General features: G+C 37.7%; 1 protein-coding gene across 1 annotated transcript in view; it reads right to left on the reverse strand.

The window, feature by feature from the left end:
* Positions 1–16,943: 16,943 nt before the first annotated feature.
* BATF (basic leucine zipper ATF-like transcription factor) overlaps positions 16,944–27,239 on the reverse strand; it is a 40,662-nt gene continuing 30,366 nt past the window's right edge. Inside the window, exon 3 of the mRNA XM_051977574.1 lies at positions 16,944–19,059. Within this exon, the coding sequence (XP_051833534.1) occupies positions 18,850–19,059 (210 nt within the window). The 3' untranslated portion in view covers positions 16,944–18,849. The remainder of the gene's footprint in view (positions 19,060–27,239) is intronic.

The following is a 27,239-nucleotide window of genomic DNA, read 5'->3' on the forward strand; positions in this document are numbered from 1 at the left end:
ATTTAGATATGACTTGCCTCAGCTTTCATATTGTTTGCAATCTGGTAGGGACATAGGAATGAATGAATAAAAGAAAAAGCATTTATGAAGTACTTACTGCATGCAAAACACAAGATCCATACAACAAAAACACAAAAAGAATCCATAAGGGCACAAGAAGAATGTTAAAAAAAAAAAAAGAAAGAAAGAAAGAAAGAAAGAAAAAAAAAAAGGAAAGAAAAGAAAAGAAAAGAAGAAGAAAAAGAAAAAAAAGAAGAAATTGTTTCATGGTGTCGTGGAAGACCCCAGAAAGTTAGGTCCCATTATTACTTGGGAGAATACAGAAGTCTTCTTTGAAGAAATCACATTTGAGTTGGAAGCCAAAGGATGAGTAGGATTCAATATGTAAATAAGGTAAAATGAGCAACCCTGAATAAGGAAATCGTGAGAGCAGAGGCATAGAAATAATTGCACAGAAGGAAGCCATTGAATAATCTATTTGGACTGCTCTCTCAGAGTCCATTCTCATTGCTTTGTAACACTTGGCTTTTCAATGCTACATGAAAGAACTTTGGAATAATTTAATTCCAGAAATAGTTATGCATTGCCTAAAATGCATTTATATGGCGTGTATACTGATTTGAAAATATCTTATAAACAAAGTGTTGTGTATTGGGAGGAACAATGGACATGGGATGAGAGTCTGGATTTGAATCTTGATTTTGCTTCTTACCTTTGTGATCTTGATAATTTAATTCCTCTGGATCCTGCTTTCTTCTTCTTAGCATCTGACTTCCTGTTATAAAATACTTCCAGGTGTTATAGCAGTTTCACCTTTTAGATATTAAAATTTCATCCCTTTCTAAGTGGGAAACAGCAGCTATAGGACCCTGAGATATCACTGTGCCTCTGTCAACAATCAGTCTGGGGCCTTCTACCAAATCTCACTGTTCATCCATTAGCCAAGTCATTATACTCTTTCTGTTCCATAACTTGCACACTATGCTAATGAGGCAGTACAAAGAATGGAGATTTCAGTCAGTCAGTCAATAAGCACTTATTAAATGCCTACTATGTGCTAGACCATGATATTGAGGCTGGGGATATAAAGGAAAGAAGGAAATAAAGGATTCTACAATAATGGAGAGAGTTTGTTCAAGCTGGGGGGAGGGGAGGTATCAATAAAAGGGATAAAAGTGAGTGCTGTGGGCTGCACATGGAATAACAAGAAAATCAGTGTGGTTACTCAATAGAGTAAGTGAATAAAGGTGAATGATGTTAATGAGACTGAAAAGGTAGCTTGGATTCAAATTGACCTAAACTTTAAAACTCAAACACAGAAGTTCATAATTGATCCAAAAAGCAATAGGGAGGCACTGGTCAGGGGCTATCAGTGCTCACTTGTTCTGAAGAGCAGCATCTGACAGACTATCAATTGCCAGTGAAGATATCTGGGAAAAAACCAAACACTAGGAGTTTTTCAAGAATAGACAGAATGATTATTATAAATTGCCTTACTTTCATTTATGTTAGATTACTTGGTCACAGAGGTCCAGCTCTAAGTCTTAGGATGCCTAAATGAATGAGGTAAATGTCTGTTTTAGAGCATATAAGAATAATCAGAATGGATTCCCTTGCTCTGCAGATTTTTTCTCTGCTACATTCCTGAGTGATAAAATTCTACCACTAAAAATTCATTCCTTTAAATTAAAGATTGATCCTTTCAAGCTCTTATTAAAATGCTAACTCTCACTCTAATTAAGTCTTAGGATTTAAATCAAATAAGGATAGAAAATTATGCATTTCATTCCACTTAAAAACAAAATAGTTACAAGATTATTTGGGTAGAATGACATGATAGATGGAGAGCGAAGACATATATAGTGAAGAAGACCTAAGTTTGAATCTTAATTTATGATATTTAATTCTCTGAAGTTTGGGCAATAGCCTTATTTATATAATCTAACTCCAACAAAGCTGAATAGAGGAAGAGTATTTCTGATTCCCAATTTGTGGGGAAAAGATTCTTCATGGCTACATTGGAGGAGAGTTAGTACAAGAACTTTGAAGAGAAGAGGCATTTTTTACATTATATCAAAGTCTCTTTGGAATTCACTGGAGACCAATAGACAGACACGAAAAAGCAACTATGTAGGTATAACCAACTCCACAACGTGTCCCTGATTTCCAGCAGGGAGGTAGTACTAGCAGTGGATATCAGTTTGGACCTTGAGTTAGAGAGACCTAACCTTAATTCTGGCCTGATAGTGGTATCCCTCAGAAAACTTAACTTCTTTCTGCTTCAGTTTCCTCATTTAAAAAATGCAGATAATAATAGCATCAACCCTAAATAGGCACAACAAATTGAACATAACTTAAAAATGGCTGAACAATAACAGCAACATCTATCAGGATTTTTTTGAGGATTAAAGGAGATCTAGATATACCCTGTTTTATTGCACTTTGCTTTATTGTGCTTTGAAACTATTGCATTATTTGTTTATTTTTATTTATTTTTTTTTTTACAAACTGAGGGTTTGTGGCAGCCCTGTATCAAGCAAATCTATTGGAGCCATTTTTCCAACAGCATGTACTCACATTGTATCTTTAAATAGCATTTTAGTAATTCTCAGACTATTTCAAGCTTTTTCATTATTATATTTGTTGTGATGATCTGTGATTAGCAATCTTCAACGATATTATAATTGTATTATAATCATTTTTGGGCATCAAGAGCCATGCTCATGTAAAAGATAATCAATAAATGTGTATGTTATAACTGTTCCACTGACCTGCCATGCTTTGGCTCTTTCCATTTCCTCAGACCTCCTTAGTCCCTAAGACATAACAATTTTGAAGAATATTATATAAGCTTAGTTGAAAAAGCAATGTCAGGGTTTGAAAAGATTGACTCCACTTGAAAAAAGTTTTATTTTAGGTAAAATACTATCAAACAGCATTGAACATCACAGAGCACTCCTTTGTAAAAAGAAGAGTTGTGGCAAAATTCATTGTGTCTTATTGTAAGAACTTGCTACAGTCCTCAGCCTTCAGCAACCACCATGCTAATCAGTCAGTACTCATTAACATGAAGGCAAGACCTTTTATCAGCAAAAGAGATTTCAACTTACTGAAAGCTCAGATAATAGCATTTTTTAGTATTAAGCAATAAAGTATTTTAATTAAGTCATATACACTGGTTTTTTAAATGTAATACCACTGCACACTTAATAGACTTCAGTGTGGTATAAACATAACTTTTATGTACACTGAGAAACCAAAAAAATTCATGTGACTTACTTTATTGCAATACACCCTTTATTGCAGTGGTCTGGAACCTAACCTGCAATATCTGAGGTATGTGTAATCATAGAGTGCTTTGCACATCCTAAAATGTTATATAAATACTATATTATAATATTTATTCTATTTTCCCTTCCTAAAGATTTTGGGTACTCCTCAAGAGTAATATTGGGTTCTTTCTTTTCATTGAACCAAGATCCCATCAGTCTTCTATCAAGAGTTCATTTACTCTTGTATATCTATTTATAGAATATCTATCTACTCTGCAGAACTTACCCAATTTCTGCTAGCTATTTGCTTGGATAAATGAATCATTTTGTGGTACTTCTCTTCTTAGAAGAAAACAAAGCATCCAGTCCTGTGGCCCCTTCTCCTGCTCTCCTCAAAACTGGAATCTCAGTCTCCCTTGGAAACCATAGACAAGATTCCAGAGAAGTACATCCATACCATTCTTCAAACTTTTTATATTTTCAGCCATCCTATGTGAATATACAGAACTACATTAGTAATAAATAGGTCACCATCTCCAAGTGACAAAAATTATCTTTCACATATTTGCATAATACCCATCTTTCTCTGTCTTTCTGTGTCTCTCTCTGTCTCTGTCTGTCTTTCTCTCTTTTCCTCTTTCCTTCCTCCCCCCCCCAATTCTCTCTGTCTGTCTCTGTCTTTCTTTCTGCCTCTCCCTTTTCCTTCCCTCCTCATTCTCTCTGTCTCTCTTTCTCTCTCTCCCTTTTTCTTCCCCCCCTCTCTTTGTGTTTCTGTCTCTGTCTCTGCCTCTTTCTTTCTCTCTCTTTTCCGCCCTCACCCTCCCTCTCTATTTCTCTGTCTCGCTGTTTCTGTCTCTGTCTCTTTTTTTTCTCTCTCTCTTCTCTCTCTCTCCCTTCCTTCCCAGAACATCTCCCCACCCACGCAGCTCCATCTAACACCCCAGGCTCTAGCTTTCCCATCATTTCTTATGATACTCAGCTCAGGAATGATGCTGTAAATTAGAGGAAAAATACCTAAGAGAGCATAAGAAGTTTCATACAATAAAAAGAGATGCTAAGTACAAAACTAGACATTAAAAAAGGCATCAATGGGTAGACAAGCCCAGTTTTCAATAGCCAAGAAACCTCTCCTGCTATTTATGTTTCTATGAGAGGGAAGGTCCTATTCTTGGTTTCTTTGTTTTGTCTCAGGACTAAATGATTTGGACTTAAATGTGGGAATATGGCCTTAGGTGTGGGGATACCACAAAGACATAAGACAGGATTACCAAGGGGTGATGGTGGAGGTAGGTCTGAGATCCAGAAATTCAGATCTCATTGTGTTCTTCCCTTAAACCTCCACAATACCCCGTAGGGAGATGAAAACATTTTGTGCATGTGACCTGGACATCTCCCGGCTTTGCCCCTCCAGGTTACTGAAAAAGGAGAAGCATAATTGCCCAAGGAGACTAGAAAGTAGAGAATGAAAGAGGAAGAGAAGTGTCTGTTGTTCCCACTCTGTGTTCACATATGACCTTCGCATTTCCAGCTCTAGCACTAAATGTAACTTTTAAGATGCCCCACATGGGTCACGTGTCATCTTTGGGGGTTTTCTGGGGAAAATTGTAGCCTGGGAGCAGGCGGAGGTGGGTGTAGAGTTAGATAAAAATAACCACATCAGGAGAAAGTCTCTCCACCTTCCCATGAAACACTAAAGACCCCTTAAAACTACAAGCCTGAGACATACAAGCCTGAGCAGCTCAGAGGGAAAGAGAGAAAGCCTTGGAGGCATTAAGCATAGCCCCAGAGAAGTTAGGAAGTCATTCAACAAAGAGTTTGCTCTCATCCAGAAAATCAGTGTGATATGAGAATTGAAATCAGATTTCAATTTCAAAACAGAATGCAACATTTACTCTCTTGTCCCTGAGGGAAAAAAAATCACTTAATCTCTGAGTGTCCCCATTTCTCAGAGTTGTTATAAGGAAAGAACTTCATAAACGTTGAAATACCATTAGCACCTGTTAAAAATTGACAAGTGCTGAAAAAGTAGAGAGATTATATAGAATGCTCACAGAATTTTGCATATTAACAAATGGAAGAGATCTTTGAGATTTATTTCAATTAATTTAAATTTTTATTAAAATTTATTTTAAGGGTCAGCTAGATGACGCAGTAGATAGAGCATCATCCCTAAAATCAGGAGGCCCGAGTTCAAATCTGAACTGACACTTAACATTTACTGTGTGACTCCTAATTCTCTAACACAATATAAATAAAATTTATTTTTTAGAAATTTTAATTGATCACTTTATATCATTTAAATTTATGAATCTATCCAAGATGTTCTGGGAAATGTTTGATGACTGACTTTCTTAGGGAAAAATGTAGGTAGCACATATTTATAATTATCGCCATTAATTTCTTAATTCTAGATAAACAACAAAACAATAAATCAAGTTTTTTTTTTTAATAAGGTTTTTGTAAGGTTTGCTGATTTCTTGGGTGAAAATGTTCCCAATGATAATTTAATAATCAGAGCAGAAGCCAGTTTGAGCTGATTCCAGAGCATCCTCTTCTTTTTCCTTCATTACCCAGAGAGCTAGTCCATTAAACAAGGTTGGGGGTGGGGGTGGGGAGCAGTTCATCAAAACTTACTAACATTAACACATCAATAGAGTCTGACAGTATATGCAAATATTCCACACCCACGGTCTCTAGACCCTGCAGAAGAGGACAGGTCATTTTAATTATACAGCATTCAGTTCCCCCTCCCCCATTTATAATGTTGTAATCATTGTAAATATTATTTTATTTATTCTGCTTATTCCAGTCTGCATCTTTTCATGTAAGTCCTCCCATACTTCTTGGAATTCTTCATATTCATTATTTCTTTAGCATAAGAATATCTCTTACATTTATGTGCCACAATTTGTTCATCCATTCCTTAATTAATAGACACCAATTATATTCCATGGTTGCTACCAGAAAAGAAATGCTGCCACGAATATTTTGATATACATGAAAAACTTTCTCTCTTTGGTTTCATTGGGGTATCTAAGAGTAGAGTCTGAGTCAGAGGATATGGAAATTTTAAAAATCAAACTTTTAAAAATCAAAATTCTAAATTGCTTTATAGAATCAACTCATTTAAATAAGGAATGTTTCATAAGTATGTAACTGTTTTTGGAGGTTGTGTCATGACAGGAAGGATCTAAATACCTTTGGGGAAATTTTCTGATGCTTATAACCCACATCTAGGAAACCTAGGAAAAGGTATGCTCAGTACATGCTCAAGAAGCTGAAACTGACTTCTAATCCCCCCATTTTCCCAACTTGCAAAGTTATGATTCACAAAATTTTAGGATTACTTGAAAAATCAAAGAAAAAAATAAATCTATCAACAGAAGTTTGTTTGTTATTTGCCTTCCCCCCCCCCCTTTTTTAAACTACTAATGGGCAGCTCTTTTCCAAAGATTTGTAAAGTATTTTCACCAATTATAAACAAGGATCTTCCCCGTAGTGATTTTTCCTACAATTCCTCTTAGGTCCCTGTAAATGGTACAAAATACTATTCTCCATCACAATGAAATCCTCTAGTGGGGGACAGGAGGCCAGCCACTGCAGCCAATAGGTCTTCAAGGGTATCATTCCTGTCTTTAGGGACAGAGTTCTTCTGGTCCAGTGAAGTAGCACCAGCAACAGAAACTTCCTCTCTTCAAGGCTATCCTTCTTTGCTATTTTCTAAACCTCTCATCTCACAATATTCTCATCTAAGAAAGGACCCCTAGTCACTAAAATCATGTTCAGACACCCAAGGGAATGGCCTCTGATAAAGTGAGCACTACTCACTGATTGAAGAACTATTAAAAAAAAAAAAAAAACACAATTTTTTGCAAAGTAATCACAGGATCATTATATCATCAATAGAACTAGATTTTGTAGTTTATAGAGCAACGGGCTTAGAATCAGAAAGACATCCTCATGAGTTAAAATCAAGTCACATTGGCAAGTCATTTAATCCTGCTTGCCTCAGTTTCCTCAAGTGTAAAATGAGCTGGAACAAGAAATGACAAATCACTCCAATATCTTTGCCAAGAAAACCCCAAAATGGGGTCATGGAAAGACATACATGACTGAAAAAAATCTAAACAGCAACAATATAATATCATTATTGTAGATATGGATGAGAATTCAGAAATCATCTAATTCAACCCACTGATTTTTGCAGATGAGGAAACTGACGCTCAGAAATTTTAAATGATTTGTCCAAAGCTATATAGGGAGTGACAGAGCAAGGATTTCAATTGTTTAAAAGTGGAAGGATGACCAGTAGACCCTCCTTGGAGAGAAAAATAAGAGTTGGCAAAATTCATTTTGTTGTACACATGAAGACATCAACAAATATCATTTCATGGGGAGTTGGAGCATTTTGTATTGCAGTGTTCATGATAAATATTTGCAAAAAGATCATCATTAAAATAATTAAAGTTTGGGGCAGCTAGGTGATACAGTGGATAAAGCACCAGCCCTGAAGTCAGAAAAACCTGAGTTCAAATCTGGCCTCAGACACTTAACACTTCTGCTATATGACCCTAGGTAAGTCACTTAACCCCAATTGCCTCAGCCAAAAAACAAAACAAAACAAAACAAAAAACTAAAGTTTATATACCAACATTAGCTCCAAAGGATGAGAGAGTAAGGAAATTATATAAAGCTGTAAAGACAATATTTTAAAAATTTTTTTTAAGAATTCTTGTCAAGGCAAAAACCAACTGGGATTCCAGAGATCTGATGATCAACTATGCTACTTACCCATGAAAGAGAATGAGGGACTGAAGGTACAGAATAAAACATGCATTTTTGGACATGACCAAGGCAGGAATTTATTTTACTTTAATGAGCATATATTTGTTACAAAGATTTTCTTTATCTTTAATTAGGAGGGAGAGAAAATGAATTTTTGTTCATTAAAAACATAAAATGAAGAAATTATATGAAAGGTTTATAAGACCCTCTGAATTAAATCAAATAGACTTTGATACTTGGTTGTTATTGTTCATCCTTTGTTTTTTTGAAATGAATCGATGACTCCAAGGTGGAATTTTTGACTTCTTTGTGAATTAAGTTTAAATGAAGCAGAGTTACAAAATCAAGCTCACTCTCTCTTCCAGAGTCAGTAAAGTCCAATAGCAAGACAAAAGTCAAGATGACCGATGATGGCTTGGGATGAAATGGATGGTCTTAGATGCTATAGATGTCACAATAAGCTATGAGCATTCACAGTGCCTGTTTGCTTCAGCCGCCTTTGAAGGCCTGAGAATAAATTGTTATTCCCATTCTGCTGAGGGCTGGCATTCCCCCTAACTCACCATAGGTTACCTGAACATTTGAGGTATATAGTGTCTTCAGGGAGAATTAGCACTTCTAGTGTGAAGGTTTGCCAAGCCCTTCTCAGGGCTGTTCATCTACTTTTGGTGTCCACCTTCATCCAACTCTCACCTGTGACTCCAAGAGGCTGTAGCGTGTGCAATGGTAAAATCTGGGCTGACAGATACTTGGTGATGTCTTGCAAAAGTGAGCATAGAAGAGGACTTTGAAAAATAGGATGGAACTTGGTGTGTTGCTGCCTACCTGTATTTCTTGCTATTTTAGCAAGCTGAAGTTAGTGAACCACTTTTTGAGTTTGAGCTGGAATCAGATATATTAGAATTCAGTATAGTGAGCCATATTCTCCATGGCTATCAGGTTAAATAAGGAGGGGAAAACTGATCCAGGTCAGAAATGAAGCTAGGAAATGCTTCAGTGCTGATCAATATAAAGATTGGGCCTGCAGGTGGCTGCTGCATGTCCAAGGCAAGATAGGGAGATTCTTTTTTTTTTTTTTTTTTTTTTTATCATTCGGCCAGAAAGGAGAGAGAGAGGTCCCAAACTCATACAGAAGATAGAAGCTACATGAGTATATATCATATTTTCTTTATTTAAAAAAATCAGGATAGGTCAGAAATGATAAATACCAAATAACATCACAAAGAATGAAATTGATTGTATATTAACAGATAGGAAGCAATACTCTACTGATTCAGGAATTGTTCTTGAATCTGCTAGCTTGCTGGTTTGTGCAGTTCAGACCACTGACTTTTTAAAGCAAGCATCAAAATACAAAATCAGAATTTTTTATAATTATGACATGGCATACTATTAAAGCAACCTAACCAAGTCATTGATTTGGGAAATGGCTGAAGGAAAGGTATGGTAAGAGTAACATCTTCTAAGGTCCCTGCCTTGTAGGCTGGGGTAGTTTTTCCCTAAAAGGCCAGGAATCCATCCTTAGGACATGATTAGTCCGGAGGACTAGGGCTTAATCTGTTAAACTGCTTCTAGGGCATTAAAAAAAAAAAAAAAAACAAACCTAACCCTCAATGAGATGGGACCTCTCAGATTTGACAGATGTCCCACTTTTGGGCAAATCAACACACCTTCTTACTCAACATGCCCTTCTGACTAGAAGCATTTCAGTAGGAAATGGAGGTGAGGGCCACATATACCTGAAGCTGTATCATTAATGAGCAGCCTTTTTATCCCATGATTAATGAACTTTGGTCATTCTGTTGTTGCTAAATGCTCTCTGAGTTTCATTTCATTCCAGTCCTGAGCTTGAACCTCTAGAGTAACCCAAATCAGGCCTTGCCCAGCCCCAAAAGCTGGGGCTTTTGAAGCCCCAATTATGAAGGGCCAATTATAACAAATTTCTAAAGACATCTATTGGATATAAATCAATTGTCATAATAAGGAGTCCAAACTTAGCTTAGAAATTGCCTCAGCCAGCAAACACTTTATCTTCTTGCCAAGTGTGGAGATTTGTCAGCCAAGGGCAACATTAGTTTAGAATATAAACTGGTTTGTAAAATCTTATAGAGAAGGATGATGGATGATTTTGAGCCCTATCACCTCATAAAAGGGGAACAACTAAGGAGAAAACAAATACAAAGAAAACTTGGCAAGATAGACCAGTGGAGTAAAGTCATTCCACTGGCATTTAAGGATGAAAGTGGGAAAAGGACAAAAGGACAAAACGGGAAAACCCCAGAAAGCTTTTTATAACAGTGGAGTCACCACGTATGCACTTAATAATGATCAGCATAGTGCCTGGCATATGGAATATACATAATGAATGCCTACTAACTGAGTAGGAAAATGAACTGGATTGCTTTGGGAAAAAATGCAGTTCTTTTAAATATACTTGACCTAAAACAAAAGTCCTACTTGTTAACACCAGCTGTGTAATGTGCCTATAATACAAATCATAATATAATTATAATACAGTTTCTCATAATCTTATGAGCCATGGAATATTATAATCTCCAAAGAGATTGTCTAAGAAGCAAGGAAGAAATCCATGGTGAGTATGGACAGCTTGAAACACAATTTCAAACAAATAATGATTGAAAAAAGAAAAGGCTCTTTCTTGACTCTGAAGTACAAGGTCTGGGTTTCAAATCCTACTTCTCATGATGACTGTGTAATCTTGGGTCATTTATCAGTCATATCTGACTCTTCATGACCCCATTTGGGTTTTCTTGACAAAGATACTAGAGTGGTTTGCCATCTCCTTCTCCAGCCCATTTTACAGATGAGGAAATTGAGGCAAATGGAGTTAAGTGACTTGCCCAAGGTCACACAATTAGTAAGTATCTGAGGCCAGATTTGAACTCCAGGAAGAGGAGTTTTTCCTGTTGCCAGGCTCCACACTATTTAATGAACCACCTAATCGCCCTGTAACTAGGACAGCACTGATACAAATAACTGGTAAAATATAGAGCATCATGAATAGGGTAAAGGAGAGATCTAGACAGAGTGCTCTAAGAAAATTTGAGGAAAGAGACATAATTTCAGATGATAGAATCAAGGAAAGTTTCATAGAGGAAATGGCACCAGAACTGGGTGCAAAGAGAGGGATTTCGACAGATAGAGATAAAGAACTTCACCCCAGATATAGGGATTAGATAGCCTAAGCAAATATATGAAGGTAGCAGAAGGTAAAATGAGATTGGGGGATAACTAGAGATTCAATTTACCTAGAACACAGAGTGTTACAAGAGAGAATGATGTGAAATTAGGCTGGAAAAGGAGTTTGGAACAGGGTGATAGAGGTAATAATAGGCTAAGAAAACTCTTTTGTCTTATAGGTACTAGGCAATCACTAAAGACTTTTGAGTCAGGCAGTGGACTTGGTCAGACCCATGGATTAGGAATATTATTTTGGTAGCTGTGTAAATAATGATTAAGAGAGGGGAAAGATTAGAGACTGCCAGGAAGCTATTGGCAGTGGTCAAGAGAAGAGCCGAGGGATCAGAAGCTAGGGTTCAATCACTTCTAAAATTATGATTTTATAACTTTTCAAAAATGAATAATATTCTTCAATTTAATAAAATACAAGCAAACTGAAAGAATCCCAGAACACCAGAGTTGGAAGAAGCATTAGTATAGACTTAGTCATACATAACTTTTCTTTTACTTATAGCTGCCTCCCTGCAAGCCTCTCAGCTTGCCCTAGCATTTATAGGTTGGATCCCTAAAAAACAGTTGCTACTCCCAAATTTTTCAAGGTCATGAGCTCCTATTGGTGTGTATCCCATAAATAGTCACCCAGTAGGTACAATTACCTCAAAGTAAAAGCATTTATTAACATGATTTATTAAGAACACTATCTATAAAATATCCTCCTATAAAGTCTAGCGTATAAGCTTCCTCAAATATGCACAGCATCTTTTGGAAAATGGGCTTAAACTTAGACTACAGTAATCTGGAGGCACACATGGGAAGAATATATATGTCCAAGACAACTCCAATGTTCCTTTCTTTCCTCGTGCAAGTTACAGTGCTCTCCATGAGAAGAACATTTCTTCTAGGCTTCCGAACTGGCTTCTCTCCACAGGTGTACACAGAGTGTACAAGAAAGAATGGTGTGAAATTAGGCTGGAAAAGTAGTTTGGAACCAGGGTGATAGAGGTAATAACAGGCTAAGAAAACTATTTTGTCTCATAGATACTAGAGAATCACTGAAGATTTTTGAGTCAGGCAGTGGACTTGGTCAGGACTGGCTCTCACCTAAGTCCATAGTCATCTCTCTTTGTCGCCAGAGACTCTGATTCTTGAATTAACCTGCAGTCACTGCATCTCTAGGTTTCTGGGTTTGAGTATACAGAGTATATCTCAACTATTTGCTAATTGGGAGAGGTCACCTACTGGGTAATTAGCTAATAACTGGTGGAGAGGCAAGGAGCTGAGGGATGATCTCCCCACCAGGAGTAATTCCTTCTCAGAGACTGGGTTCTTCCTCAGTTTCTGGGTTCAACCTGGTCTGAACAGATGAGTTCAGCTTTATGAAGATCATTGGGGTCTGTCCAATCTCCATCCAATCAATGCTAACACCCTTTTCATTCAATCAAGGGAAACAACTCCATCTTTAAAAGGGAATATATATGTGTATATGTATATGTATGTACATACATGTGTGTTTGTATACATACATGTTCATGTATATTTATATTTACATATAAGTATGTTTGTATGCACACATGCATTGTGTATTTATGTGTACGTGTGTGTTTGCATTTATATACATGCTTTTGTGTATATGTATATATAATCTGGACTTTATCAAATCTTATCACTCCTATGAGATGATAAGTTCCTAAATTTAGCACAGTGCCTGACATATAGAGCTTAATAAATCCCTATTGTCTTCCTGCCTAAGTCAGGAGCTCTTAATATTTTTTTGTGTCATGGCACTCTGATGAAGCCTAAAGACCCCTTCTTGAAATAATGTTTTTAAATGCATAAAATAAAACACAAAGAGTTACAAAGGAATCCATTTATGTGGAAAGAAAACTGAAATTTTTCCCTATCCAAATCCATAAACTGCAAGTTAAGCACTCTTTTCCTAAAGGCAGAAATTGTTTCTTACTTGTTGGTGCATTTCTTACAGGGCCTAGCATGGTTCATCACATTTTAATCCCTTATTAGGTTGGAGAATAATTGGTTAATTAATACTCAGCCCAATAAAAAACATAATTAGTGATTTAAGACCTTTTTAACAATGGAGGAAGCATTCACCCTATGAAACACTTTGCTACATCCTGATCTGGCCAGATCTCGGGGATGTATTTGGTTCTGAACACTAGAGGAAATTTTGATAAGCTAAAGGATGTCCAGGGAAGGGTCAGCAGAGTGTTGAAAGACTTTGACTTCTTGCCATATGAGACCGGCTGAGGGAACTGGATATGTTTAGCCTGGAGGAAAGAATCTTGTGAGGTCAAAGAGTTGGGGAGGGGGAGAATAGAGAGGGGAAAACATCATTGCTATCTTGAAGAAAGGCCTTCTCATGTGGAAGACATTGAACTTTTTTGATTTGGTTCCAGAGAATAAAATTAGGAAGAATTGGTGGAAGTTACAGTGGAGCAGATTTAGTCTTGATGTCAGGAAAAATCTTCTAACAATTAAGTGTTCTCCAAAAGGAAAACAGCAAAGCTGCCTTGGGAACTATCTGGTTCCCCATAATTACAGGTTTTTAAGGGAAGGAAAGGACTGACGCTTCTCCGATGTCTATCAGGTCTTCTGGCAAGTTTTAGACTGGCTATCTTGTAAGGAACTGCAAGTCCCTAGACACTGGTAATTGTATTACTTCCCAGAAGATAACATGAAGTCAGAATCAATGGATGCGGTTTCCCTCCTCCTCCATCAGGGGTTTTAAGGATCTCTTGAGAGAGAGGAGAATCAACACTCAGAAAAGAGGAAGGTGGCAGGGATTCTCCAACACTGGAGCAGCACAACTTCAGCGGTTCTAGAGAGACATCACTCTTCCTCCTGGGACACTAGAAAAAGAAAAGCAAAAGTGGGAGGGTGTATATGCAATTCTGGAGTTTTTTATTTTCGGTGGCTTGCTCAATGAGCTAGAGCCCTGAGGGAAAGCATTGGCAGTTCCACTTTTTCTTAGATAGGAATAGCACCATATCTAAGCACTTATTTCTGGTCGTGTTCTTTTTTTTTTCTTCTTCAAGGATGCATCTGATGAATCTAATCTTATGTTTAATAAAAAGCCATGAGTGATATGAGGCAGCGAGGTAGTATAGTGGGCAGAATGCTGGTCTCAGACACTTACTTGTTGCATCACCCCAAACAGGTCATTTAATTTGTCTGCCTCAGTTTCCTCATCTGAAAAACTACCATTACTACTACTACCACTGACACTACTACTACTTCTACTACCACTAGTACCATTACTACTACTATTACTACCACAACAACTATTACTACTACTATTACTGCCACTACTACTACCATTACTATTACTACCACTGATACTACTCTTGTTACTTCTACTACCACTAGTACCATTACTACTACTATTACTACCACTACTACTATTATTACTATTGCTATTTCTACTACCACTAGTACCATTACTACCACTACTACTACTAGTAGTATTACTACTACTACTATCACCACCACTACTACTACCACTACTACTGCTACTATTACTACTACTACCACTGATACTACTACTACTTCTACTACCACTAGTACCACTGCTACTATTATTACTACTACTACCACTGACACTACTGCTACTACTACTTCTACTACCACTACTACCACTGCTACTACTATTACTACCACTACTACTATTATTTCTACTACCACTGGTACCATTACTAGTACTATTACTACCACTACCACTGTGTATGTTTTGTAACTAAAAAACTATAATAATTTTTTTTTAAAAGAAGTCCTGGTCTAGATATCCTTCCAACCCTGATATTTCATGATTATATGATTTTCTCAACACCACTTCATCTCTTCATTCACTCATTCAATAATAATTTTTTGAAATGTTTACTATGTGTATGGCTCTGTGCAAAGTAATGAGAATACCCCTCCTGCCCCCAAAAAAAAGAAAAAAGGAAAGAAAGAACCCACTCCTGCCTTCAAGAAGTTTATATTTTACTGGGGAATGTGCAGTGGATAGAATACAAGCCCTGAAATCAGGAGGATCTGAGTTCAAATCTGCCTCAGGCATTTACTAGCAGTGTGACCTTGCTTAATCCCAATTGCCTTGCAAGAAAAAAAAGAAAAGAATTATATGAGATAATAATGGTATGACAGCTTAGTGGCTAGGGGCTTGTAGTCAAGAAAATCTGAGTTCAAACCTGGCTTTAGCTACTTCCTAACTGTGCCTTGGTTTCCTTATCTGCAAAAGAGCTGGAGAAGGAAAAAGCAAACTACTCAGAGTAATTAATATCTTTGCCAAGAAAACCCAAATGGGTTTATAAAGAATTGGAAATGACTGAACAATATAATGGTATCCTATTCTGTTGTTTTCCCCACCCAGTGAACACAAGTTTAATTTATCTAAGAAGAAGAAGAAAATGAAAAGCTCAATACTGGGTAGTCTCTTCATTTCCTTGGCTTTTTTGAAGACAATGCGTAAAGTCTGCCTTCTATAAGAGGTTTCTTAGGGTCCCGCAAGCTGTAATATCTCCTTTTCAAATGACTTTCCATTTGCTATGTATGTATCTTTTATATACTTAGTAATGTTCTCCTTTATTAGAATGTATGTTTCTGGAGGCCAGGGACTGTTTTACTATTTTATTTGTGCCCCAGTGCTTTGCATAGTAAATGCTGAATAAAATATTTCATTCATTCATTCATTCATTCATTCATTCATTCATTCATTCATTTATTCATTCATAGTGACTGCATTATAGTGCACATAGTAGATCCTTAATAAATGTTTGTTGACTGAAATTCTTTCCAGGTAAGATCCTGTGATTCTGAGTTGCTGAGGAAATTTATATGTGTGGCAAAAGAAAAAGAAAATAAATGAAGATTCAGAAAGAAGGCTGGAAATATACATGTAAAATTAATTTTCAGACAAGTCTAAACCCAAAGTAGAACAATATTGTATTTGGGGAAAAAAGTCACATGCCATCAAGCATTAAAACATTGCTTTTCAACCTTTTAGAGTAGGAAGTTCCTTTTTTAATGTTCCCCAAGACTTCCCCAAGATAATGGTTGTATGAGTGATGGTTGTTGTTTGGTTGTTTTTCATGACTCCATTTGGGATGTTCTTAGCAAAGATACTGGAGTGGTTTATCATTTCCTTCTCCAGCTTATTTGACAGGTAAGGAAAATGATAAGGCGAGCAGGATTCAGTGTCCAGGGTCACACAGCTAGGAAGTATCTGAGTTTGGATCTGAACTTGGAAAGATAAGTCTTCCTAACTTTAGGGAAGGTGTTCCATTTACTGTGCCACCTAAATAAACCTGTGTTAGTGGATTAAGTGTTAAGGTCAGGAAGACATGGACTCAAATTCCAACTCAAAAACTTAATGTTGGACAATTCCCCTTAATCCCTCTCTCAGTTTCCTCATTTGCAAAATGGGGAATAATGATAATTATAGCACTTACTCCTCAGAGTTGTTGTGAGGATCAAATTAAAATATATAGGATATCCCAAAAGTCAGTACAATCTTAAGCTTTATTATATAGTTTATTAAAGCTTAAAATTGGTACTAAGACCTTTGTGTTTTGTGAACTCCAAAGTGCTAGATAAGTAAAATTATTATTATTATTACTGCTAATATTGAGAAAATACATCATGACAAAAATATACCATGAATTCAAAGAATACTTTTAAACTCATTTGTATTTTATTATTCAAAAAAGCATTTGCACACATTTGAAAAATACTAATTCCTTGTAGGGATTATTAAACCAATCTCTTTTGAGTAATTATGTAAGAATAATTGAGGAGGTCTTGAAATTCTAGAACTTAGGACCTGATACAATTACTGATACAATTTTCAGTAGCACCTGGAGGATCTCACCACCTTTAGAGAATCTCTTTCCCATCTGGAATATAAGAAGATATTTTCTATGATGGATCAAGAGATAATTAGAATATTGGAAAGCAGTCTTGACTTGGAATCAGGAGGAATTTGAGTTTGAATCTATCTCTGATTCTACTAACATAACTATTTAGAGTTATACTTGTATACCCTACTTGGACAGTTATAACATGACTTCTACACCTGTAAAATGGTTATAATAAAACCTTTTGGCCCCTATCTACCTTTCTTAGAGGTCTGGTGAAGTATGAGAAATATTTTGTAAACATTAAACTATTATATAAGTGTCAGTCATTATAATAATAGTGATGAACACCTTTGGCAATCATGGATGTTCATTTTCTTCCTTGCTTGATGCTAATTATTACAGTCCATTATCTTTACCATTGTTCTTATCAATTAAGAATGATCTCATGCACCAGAAACTTTAAAACTAAAAGCTTCAACCAATCCGAAGTACAATGGAGAGGCATTTAATATTACAGAGGCTTAATATTTCCAGTGGACATCTATGTACTCTAGGAACAAAAAGTGACCTAAGAGGTAATAATCAGAAGATGTGTGGTCCAGAAAGGAGATGGGCCTGTTACATAGAGAAAGTGAGGGACTGCATATTGACAGTCTCAGTGTTGCTGGGGTTCCTATGAAATAACATATTTGGTAGATTCACTACCAAGGACTTGTGGGGAGATTTTATGGGAAAACACCAACCAAGACTCAAATAGGATAACGAGGCATACGGATGAGTTGTGATCTGAATGGATGGAAGGAATGTTCACATATGATCCTGGACTCTTTGAAATGACATGTACCTACACAGGTAAAAATGTAATATATGAATAATATACAGGGCATCTCAAAAGTCTTAGTGTAGTTTGGAGGCTTTGTAGCTTAACACTTTTGCACTAAGATTTTTCAGATACCTTGTATTTGTTAAATGTATATTATATATCTGTGCTGAGTGTGTGATGTGTGTGTGTGTGTGTGTGACATTTATTCAATCAGTACATTGCTTGTTTGCTTATTAGATTTGCGTGTCCCCCGTGAGAATACAATGTCCCAATCCTAAAGGCTGGGAACCACTAGAAAACCTACATTAATTTCAGTAATGAATTCCTGATTGAGTAACAGCTATTTGCCAAGATGAGAATGTTCTCTTGAAAGTGGAGTAGATCAATCAATCAATAAGCATTATTCAAGCACCTGCTATACACATCAGAAATCATTGGGGGATACAATATCAGAAGTGAACGGAACTTAGTCTATTTGAGAAGAAACTTTGTGATCAGAAAATCAAAAGGGTTTATCCTTTTTGAAATTCACTTCTTTTAACTTTTATTTAGAAAAATAAATCTCTGTGCTATTGTCTCAGATCTGGCAATACGGTTGTCATGGGTCATATCTCCAGAGGAAGGTATAGATATGCACTGTGTTGGGCACACATCTGGTGTTCCATGTTGGCACCCATCAGTCATTCCTGTCTTCTATACCCCATTCTCCACCTCCTTTTTTCTAGAGAGAGGAGAGAATTCAGCAGGAGATGAACGAGGCTGCCATTGCAAAAACAGTTCATTTTCCCTTCACCAGAACTTTGTGTGTTCTGTGGACTCTCCCACTGGAAATCCTAGGGAAGAATCTCTGCAATTGAATAGTGGAGTCTCTAATGCTCCTTCCATGGTGGTAGGATCAAGGCTGGAATCGTGGGGAGCTGACATGGGGCTGGTGGAAGGCGTGGGCTCCATAGACCACTTCAGGGGGTGATGGGGATGTGGTGGCCAAGATGGAGCACAGGGGTTCATGGCTGCTCAAAACGGAGGTGAAATATTTCATTTCTTCTGTCAATTGCTTGATCTCCTTGCGGAGAGCTGCATTTTGTTTCTCTAGATCTTCACTCTCCTGTGGATTGAAAGACCAGGACACAAAGTTAATTCTTTTGTGTTCAATGGGAGGCAAGAAGTTAATGGAGAAGCCAGGGGATAGTTGGAACAGAGGAGCTAAATTAGAAATTCATATGAAGAACCAGAGACTGTGATCATGAAATGGAAAAAGCACTGGGCTCGAGTCGTTAAAATTTAAAGCCATATTTAACAGAAAAGCAAATTACTTCACATCTCTGACCCTCAGTTGCTTCACTTGTAAAATGGGAATAGTAAGATTGCCACAACTTATATCACAGAGTTATTATGATGCTGAAAACCTTTCTGACAAAAGGATATTGAATTATGTCCAAAGAGTTAACTGCCTATACCCCTTGACACAACAATATCACTAGTAGGTCTGTTCCCTTGATTATTAGGCAAATTGGAAAAGGACCTATATATTCTAAAATGTTTATAGAAGCTCTCTTGTGTAGTGGCAAAGAACTGGAAATTGGGGTGGGTGCTCAACAATTAGGGAATAGCTGAAGAAGTTGCGGCATATGATCGTGATGGAATACTACTGGACTATAAAGAACGATGAGCTCATTGTAGAAAGTGATGGATAGATTTGCATGAAATAATGAAGAATGAAATGAGCAGAACCAAGAGAACATCGTATATAGTAACAGCAGGATTGTTTCAAGATTGTTTTGAGCTACTAAGTCCTTTTGATGATTATAAATACTCAAATTAAGTATAAAGACATATGAAGGAAGACGCTATCTGCATCCAGAGAAAGAATAGGTAAATAGAAGTAAGTATAAAATGATTTTATATACACACACATGTGAACACACATCCACATCCACACATACACATGGATATATAATCTAATGGTAGTCATATTGAGGAGGGGAGGAAAAATAAAGAAATCTACAGGATAACTTTATTCTATATTTAACAGGAATAGTAAGTAATACATATAGATCGACAGTTTCATGTGTATTTTTTTAATGCTACTTTACAGAAATACTTGTTTTATTCCATAAATTAAAAATAAAAGAAATAAAAACTTTTAAAAGTATTCTATAAATGTGAGCTATTTCTTTCTCTGTCTCTCTTTTTGTCCTCCTGCCCCCTCCATGCATTTCTTTCCCTTATCTTCTTTCTTTCTTTTTGTCTGTCTTAAAAGTCTGAAGGAACAGACGTTACAAGCCTTTGCTGACTCCCCACCTCACCCTCAGAAAAGTGTTCTCTCCTTTAGTGTTTTATCATACTTTGCTTGAATCTCTTCACAGGTATCCATGACTTCATCTAAAATAGCTGGGTATACATTTTTTGTTCTCTACACCTCCAGCTCCTACCTCAGCCTGTAAACCCTTTGAAAGGATAGTCTTTATTGTAGTTGTTTGTATAAGCAAAATCTACCAAAACTTATAAATAGTAGCCACTTAATATATGTTGGATGAATTCAGTAAGATGTTGCTTAGGTCATCATTAAAGGAAATTGTATTTTTTAGCAACTTAGATGGCTCAGTGGAGAGAATGCAGAGTCTGGAATTAGGAAGATCTCTCTGAGTTCAATTCTGGTCTCAGACACATACTAGCTAGCTGTGTGACCCTGGATAAGTCATTTAACCCTGTTTGCCTCCGTTTCCTTAACTGTCAGAGGAAGTGGCAAACCACTCCAGTATCACTGCCAAGAAACCCCTAAATTGGGTCACGAAGAGTCAGACACTACTGAAAAATAGCTCAACAAATTCTTTTAACACCAATCAACTGGTATCAGAGGTTGGTGAGTCAGAAGTCTTTTAAAGTTGATTGTTAGAGGACAAACTGGCATTTTTAAATTGCCACAGATAATCTCCAAAGGGGAGAATCCACAATCATTTGCACAATTCTGACTGTCTATGACAACACATTGACCCAAAGTTTGTCTTTTCCTATAACATCAGTATCTTTGCCAAGAAAACCAAAGGTCATGAAGAGTCAGATCTAAGTAAACTAACTGAACAATAGCAAAACCCAACAGAATGAGGAAAAGAAAAGGCCATGGTAGTGGTGGCTAGGGAAAAGGGTCAGGAAATGCTTCATGGAGAAAGGGGCATTTGAATTGAGTCCTGAAGGAAATCGGTGATTCCAAGAGGTAAAGTTAGGAATGAATGCATTATAGGGATGGAAGATGGCTAGTGCAAAGACACAAAAACAAGGTATGTTTGAGGAACAGTGAGGAGACTGGATCACAAAGGGAAGGGAGAGGAGTAATGTAGAGGACTAGAAAGATAGGGAGCAATCAGATTGGAAAAAGCTTTAAATATCAGAGGAGTTTATAGTTGGTCCCCAAGGCAACAGAGAGCCATTGAAGTTTGCTGAACAAGAAGATGATGTGATCAGTTTTGCATTTTAGGAAAATTACTTTGGCAGCTGGCTGCTGTGTAAAGAATGGATTGGAGCTAGTAGCTAAGTAGTGTAGTAGATAGCGCACCAGCCCTGAAGTCAGGAGGACCTGAGTTCAAATCTGATCTCAAATCTTAACACTTCCTAACTGTGTGACCTTGGGCAAGTCACTTAATCCCACTTACCTCAACAAAAAAAAAAAAAAAAAAAAAAAAAAAAAAAAAAAAAAAGGGAAGAATGGATTGGAAAGGGAAGAGTAAGTTTAAGGCAGAGACCAAATAAGAGACTATTGCATTATTTTCAGAAAGAAGTAGTGAGGATTTAAAGGAGGATGGTGGAGAGGAAGAAACACATTTGAGAGATATTTTGGAGACAGAATCAATAAAATGTGGCAACCAATTATATGTGTGAGGTAAATGAGAGAGTAATAGAATTCAGTCCCAAGGTTTTGAGTCTGAGTGACTGAGGGAAGGATAATAGGGAATAATAATAATAGAAAAATTTGGAAGAAAAGTGGGTTATGGGAGGGAAGTTCTGTTTTGGAAATGTTAAGTTTGAGATATGTCTTATATATCCAGTTTTAAAATGTCTACTAGGCAGTTGGTGATGTAGGACTGGTGCTCAGGAGAGAGACTGAGGATAGATATATAGATATGGAGACATCTGCATGAAGATGATTGAATTCTTAGGATTTATTGGTGACTTTAGAAAGAGCTGTTTTAGTTAAGATATGAAGCACATTGGAGAAAGTTTAAGAAGAAAATGTGAAGAGAGGAAGTAAAGACACCAAATGTTGGTGAGTTTTCCAAGGATTTGTCTGAGAAAAAGAGAAATATAGAATGATACTTAGCAGAGATGGTGGGATTTTATGAGAGTTTTTTAAGTATGGGAAGGCATGGTCTTATTTGTAAGCAGTAGGGAAAGAATTAGAACATAGGGAAAGAGTGATAATTAGAAAGAGGGAGGAGATAATAGAGAGAAGCAATGTGTTTAAAGAATCTTAGAAGAGATGGGATCAAATTTTTTTTTTTTTTTTAAGATTTTAAATAGCTGTGTTGGCTTTGGCAAAGAGAAAGGTCAGCTCTTTATCAGACTGGAAGGAGGAAAACAAATTGTGAGAAATAATGCAAAGGTTTTGTAAGAAGACAACAAAGAGGTGTTGATGAAAAGGAGGGGAAAAGGAATTTTAGTGAATAGCCCAGATTCAGTTGTTTTGTTAAGATGTAAGGCAATTTTGGGTGAATAAGTGAGGTATTTTGTTCCATAATAAGGCAGCAAGATATACCTGCAATGTACCTTACAACATTAAAGCAAGGTTTTTATTCTAAGGCAGAATAAAACTGTTCAATAAAAAATGTGAAAGTTGAAAAAAAAAAAAAAAAAAAAACTATGTGAGTCATGGTACTCTCCTGAGAAGGTGGGGGAAGATACTGTCAGAGGTTTAATGAGAGAAAACTTGGAACAACTTCTCTAGGGGAAAGTGCCATAACAAATTAGTAAGGAGTAAGGAAATCGCCTTATTGTGGTGAAGGTCCATTTGATATTAATAAGATAATTTTGTGGTACAGCTAATCATTATGGTTGCAAGACTTCCACCACCAACTATGTTCAGCAGCATAAGTGGAATCAAAGGAGGTGGATGCTGAGAACACTGACACAGGATTTGGAAATAGTAAAGTGGTGTCTGGATAAGGGCACTAGGGAATCAAGGTATACTAGAGTAGAGATGAACTGATTCACTAAGGGGTTGAGACCCAGTAGGGAAGTAATAGCCAGAGGAAGGGTAATGGCCTGGCAAAAGAAATGAGACAGATTGATTGCAGCTTATAGCCAGAAGGAAGACTAGGACCGGGAGGAGAAAGGCATAGAGAGAAATGGAATAATAGGAGATTGTGTTCAGGTAAAGGAATTTAAGTTCTTGATTAAGGAAGTGGAACACTTTAATATGAAGCAAAGTCAAGGATATGGACATCTTGGGGGTAGTGGAGGTGGAGTGGAAGAATAGGTCATAGGAATTAAAAAGTGAGGTTATTTGAAGGAATATCAGCATGTATGATTGAGTTCCCTAGTATGAGGCAAAAGTTTGGGAGAAAATGAATACTATTAACCAATCATTGAACTAACTGTGAAAAGAAGAATAAAATAATGTGGGTTGGTAGTAACAGCTACCAATGGATCATAACTATAGAAATGGATGATGATACAGAGAGGATCTGAAAATAGCCAATGAGAATAGGGATGAGTATTCTGATTCCCAGTCTGGGAACAGATAGTTAAGGGATATGTGCCCAATTCTAAAAAAGGAAGGGGACATATAGTGTTATCTGAGAAAACCAGGTATCAGTAAGGAAAAGAAGATGGAAGGAACATGAAAGAAGTCTAAAATGAAGACATTACAGTAGAAGGAATGAGCACACAGCCAGCAATTTCTCAAATACTTGCTATCTGTCACAATTAATCAACAAGCATTTATTAAGCAAGTACTGTTTATTAGATATTGGTGATACAAAGACAAGCATTAAGTAACCCTCGTCCTCATGGATCTACAGGGGAGACAAGTAACTAATCAAAGGCAGTTAGATGGTACAATGGATAAAACTTGGGCTTGGAATCAGAAAGAAACTCTTCTTTCTGAGTTCAAATTCAACTTCAGACACTTACTGGCTAGTGACCCTGGGCAAGTCATTTAACCCCATGCCTCAGTTTCCTCATCTGTAAAATGAGCTAGAAAAGGATATGGCAAAGTCCCCCAATATCTTTTCCAGGAAAACTCAAAAAATGGGATCATGAAGAGTGAGAGATACAACTGAATAGTCGGGGCTCAAGTCCAGTTGGGGCTCTCCTCAATGGTGAAAACTGACTGTTCAACAAGTCTGCCCCTTAGGCAGGCTCCTGTTTAAATAGCTGTGGGCTTTCTTTCTTGAGGACCAAAATCACATCATTATGTTAGAGTCAAGTCACAGTGTGAATGACTGTGACTGATCAGACCTATCCAAGACCAGGATGCTCTGCCACATCACCCACAAATAATCCCTAGGAACATTTGGGGTGGTTTTTCTTTTCCTCACATCTTACTTTTCCTCAGAGCTGATTTAATTCTGCTTTGATCATAGAGCACAGCGCCTTCTCTTAGGAGGGCACAGTCCTGGGCCAGTGTCTCCCATGTCCTACAATCAGTTCCGTACAGTGTGTGAATTTCACAGGCATCCTTGCTTGGGTTCTGGACAATGGACTGCGCTTTGGAGCTTTCCTCGTCACCACTGCGGTGAACGAGGCTATGGCTTGGCTCCCATACTTTTTAGCATGATGTTTTCAGCTTTATTGTCAAATGCCTTCAAGGAGGACATACCTGGAATCCAAGTCAGCTGTTCATTGCATTGCTGGAAAATGCTTCAACTTGGAAAACCTACAAGCCAAAACTACAGTGGAGGGAATATTGGTGCATGATTTTTTGTTTGCAAATTATTGTGTGCTCAGTGTAGCCTCCAAAGCTGAGATGCAACATATCTTGTTTATATATATATATATATATATATATATATATCATATAAGAAATACAAGGTAATGGGGCAGCTGGGGAGATTGGAGATGGCATTTGAATTAAAATTTCATTAAAAGTAAGGATTCTAAGAGGCAGAAGTGAGGAGGGAATACATTCTGGACATGGAGGGAGATGACAAGGTAGGACAGAACAGAATAGAAGAAATATAATTAATATAGATGAATCAGCCTAAATCCATTCATACTCTCATAAAACCTCCTCAGGATGCAGTATTAAGAATGGGTGAGGTCAGGAGCACTGTTTTTTTAAGGACAGCATAGGGAGTTGGCCATTTACCCACATATTTCTGAGTTAGGGCATCCCCACTTTACCGAAAGCCCTAAAAAAGATAAACAGGACACTGGACTGGGGGTTGTTTGTGAGAAGGGAACCGGGGACCAGGAGTCTTGGCCTTCCCCTTTCTCTAGCCCTTTTCCTCGCCCCCTCTGAATTTCCACCAGTGGCAACATTTACTGTAAATTCTGTGCACTGAAGGGCTTGGGCAAACCCCTAAGGCTGAGGGGAGGGGCCTTGAGGTGGGAGGGGTGCTTGGGGAAGAACATGGCAGCTCGGACAGTCTCTCAGTCACTGGGGGCTGGCCCGGCTTTCAGGAAGTGTCACCTAGTGCATCCTCCTCGCTGGGGCTCCAGGCTCCAATGTTATTTCTCTCCAGGTCTCCTCAGTAAACAGGTTCCCTGGTCCTCGACAGCCTGAGGGGTGGGGTGGGGAGCCCGATAACTGACGGTTTTTAACCAGAAAACCACCTGTGACAGGAAATTTGTCATTACCTTGGAAATGGAAGACTTGCTGCTTCCTGCTGGGGGCCCCAGAGAAACCAGCCCCACCAGCCTGCCATGGCCAAGACTTAGGCCGGCAGCCAGACAGCCATTTAAAAGAGAAAGGCATTAGATTTCACTTTAAAAGAGAAATGGCCTGACCCTGAGTCCCAATTCCCATCATCAGCCCCATTCTCATCACTTTTTGACATTTCTCCCAGATTCACCCATGGAGGTGATCTTACCTCTCATTTCCTGAAAGCTCCCATTCGGGGCTCCCTATCCCGGTCCCTCAACTCCCACCATGAGCAGAAGCAATTCACATAAAAAAACTATGAAGTGGCTTTATTCCATATTCAATTTGAATAGAGATCAGAGTTCAGGAAATGGAAGGGATGGACACTATGTACCCTTCTCACACAGTGTTATCCCTCATTGTGCTACAGCGATTTATGTAACTCTGGGAGCAAGGAACCCCTTCTCACACAGTGTTATCCACGTTACAGCAATTTATGTAATTCTGGGAACAAGGAACCTCTTCTCACACAGTGTTATCCATGTTACAGTAATTTATGTAACTCTAGGAGCAAGGAACCCCTTCTTACACAGTGTTATCCCTTACCATGTTACAGAGATTTATGTAATTCTGGGAGCAAGGAACCCCTTCTCACACAGTGTTATCCACGTTACAGCGATTTATGTAACTCTGGGAGCAAGGAACCCCTTCTCACACAGTGTTATCCCTTACCATGTTGCAGAGATTTATGTAATTCTGGGAGCAAGGAACCCCTTCTTACACAGTGTTATCCCTTACCATGTTGCAGAGATTTATGTAACTCTGGGAGCAAGGAACCCCTTCTTACACAGTGTTATCCCTTACCATGTTGCAGAGATTTATGTAATTCTGGGAGCAAGGAGCCCCTTCTCACACAGTGTTATCCACGTTACAGCGATTTATGTAACTCTGGGAGCAAGGAACCCCTTCTCACACAGTGTTATCCACGTTACAGCGATTTATGTAATTCTGGGAGCAAGGAACCCCTTCTCACACAGTGTTATCCACGTTATAGCGATTTGTGTAACTCTGGGAGCAAGGAACCCCTTCTCACACAATGTTATCCCTTACCATGTTATAGAGATTTATGTAACTCTAGGAGGAAAGAAAAAAAGTTTATCTCTCTTTGTATCCACCCGTAGTCCCAGCACACTGGTTTTGCAAAGAATGGAAGATGTGAACTAAACAGAGATCAATTTGAAGTCAGAAGACCTCTGGGCCTTTAAATTGGTCTAGAGGACCTTTGAAGAACTCTCTAGCTTTGCTGATAATGGCTTTCTTGGCAACTGGGTAGTACAGTGGGTACAGATAGAGAAGTAGATCTAAAATTATAAAGCTCTTGAGTTCAAATTCAATCTCAGATTCTAACTATCTAGGCAAGTTACTTAACTTCTGTCTGCCTCAGTTTCCTCAACTGTAAAGTGGGGATGATTATAGCACCTGCCTCC

The sequence above is a fragment of the Antechinus flavipes genome, chromosome 2 (genome assembly GCF_016432865.1).
Source record: "Antechinus flavipes isolate AdamAnt ecotype Samford, QLD, Australia chromosome 2, AdamAnt_v2, whole genome shotgun sequence".
Lineage (NCBI taxonomy): Eukaryota > Metazoa > Chordata > Mammalia > Dasyuromorphia > Dasyuridae > Antechinus > Antechinus flavipes.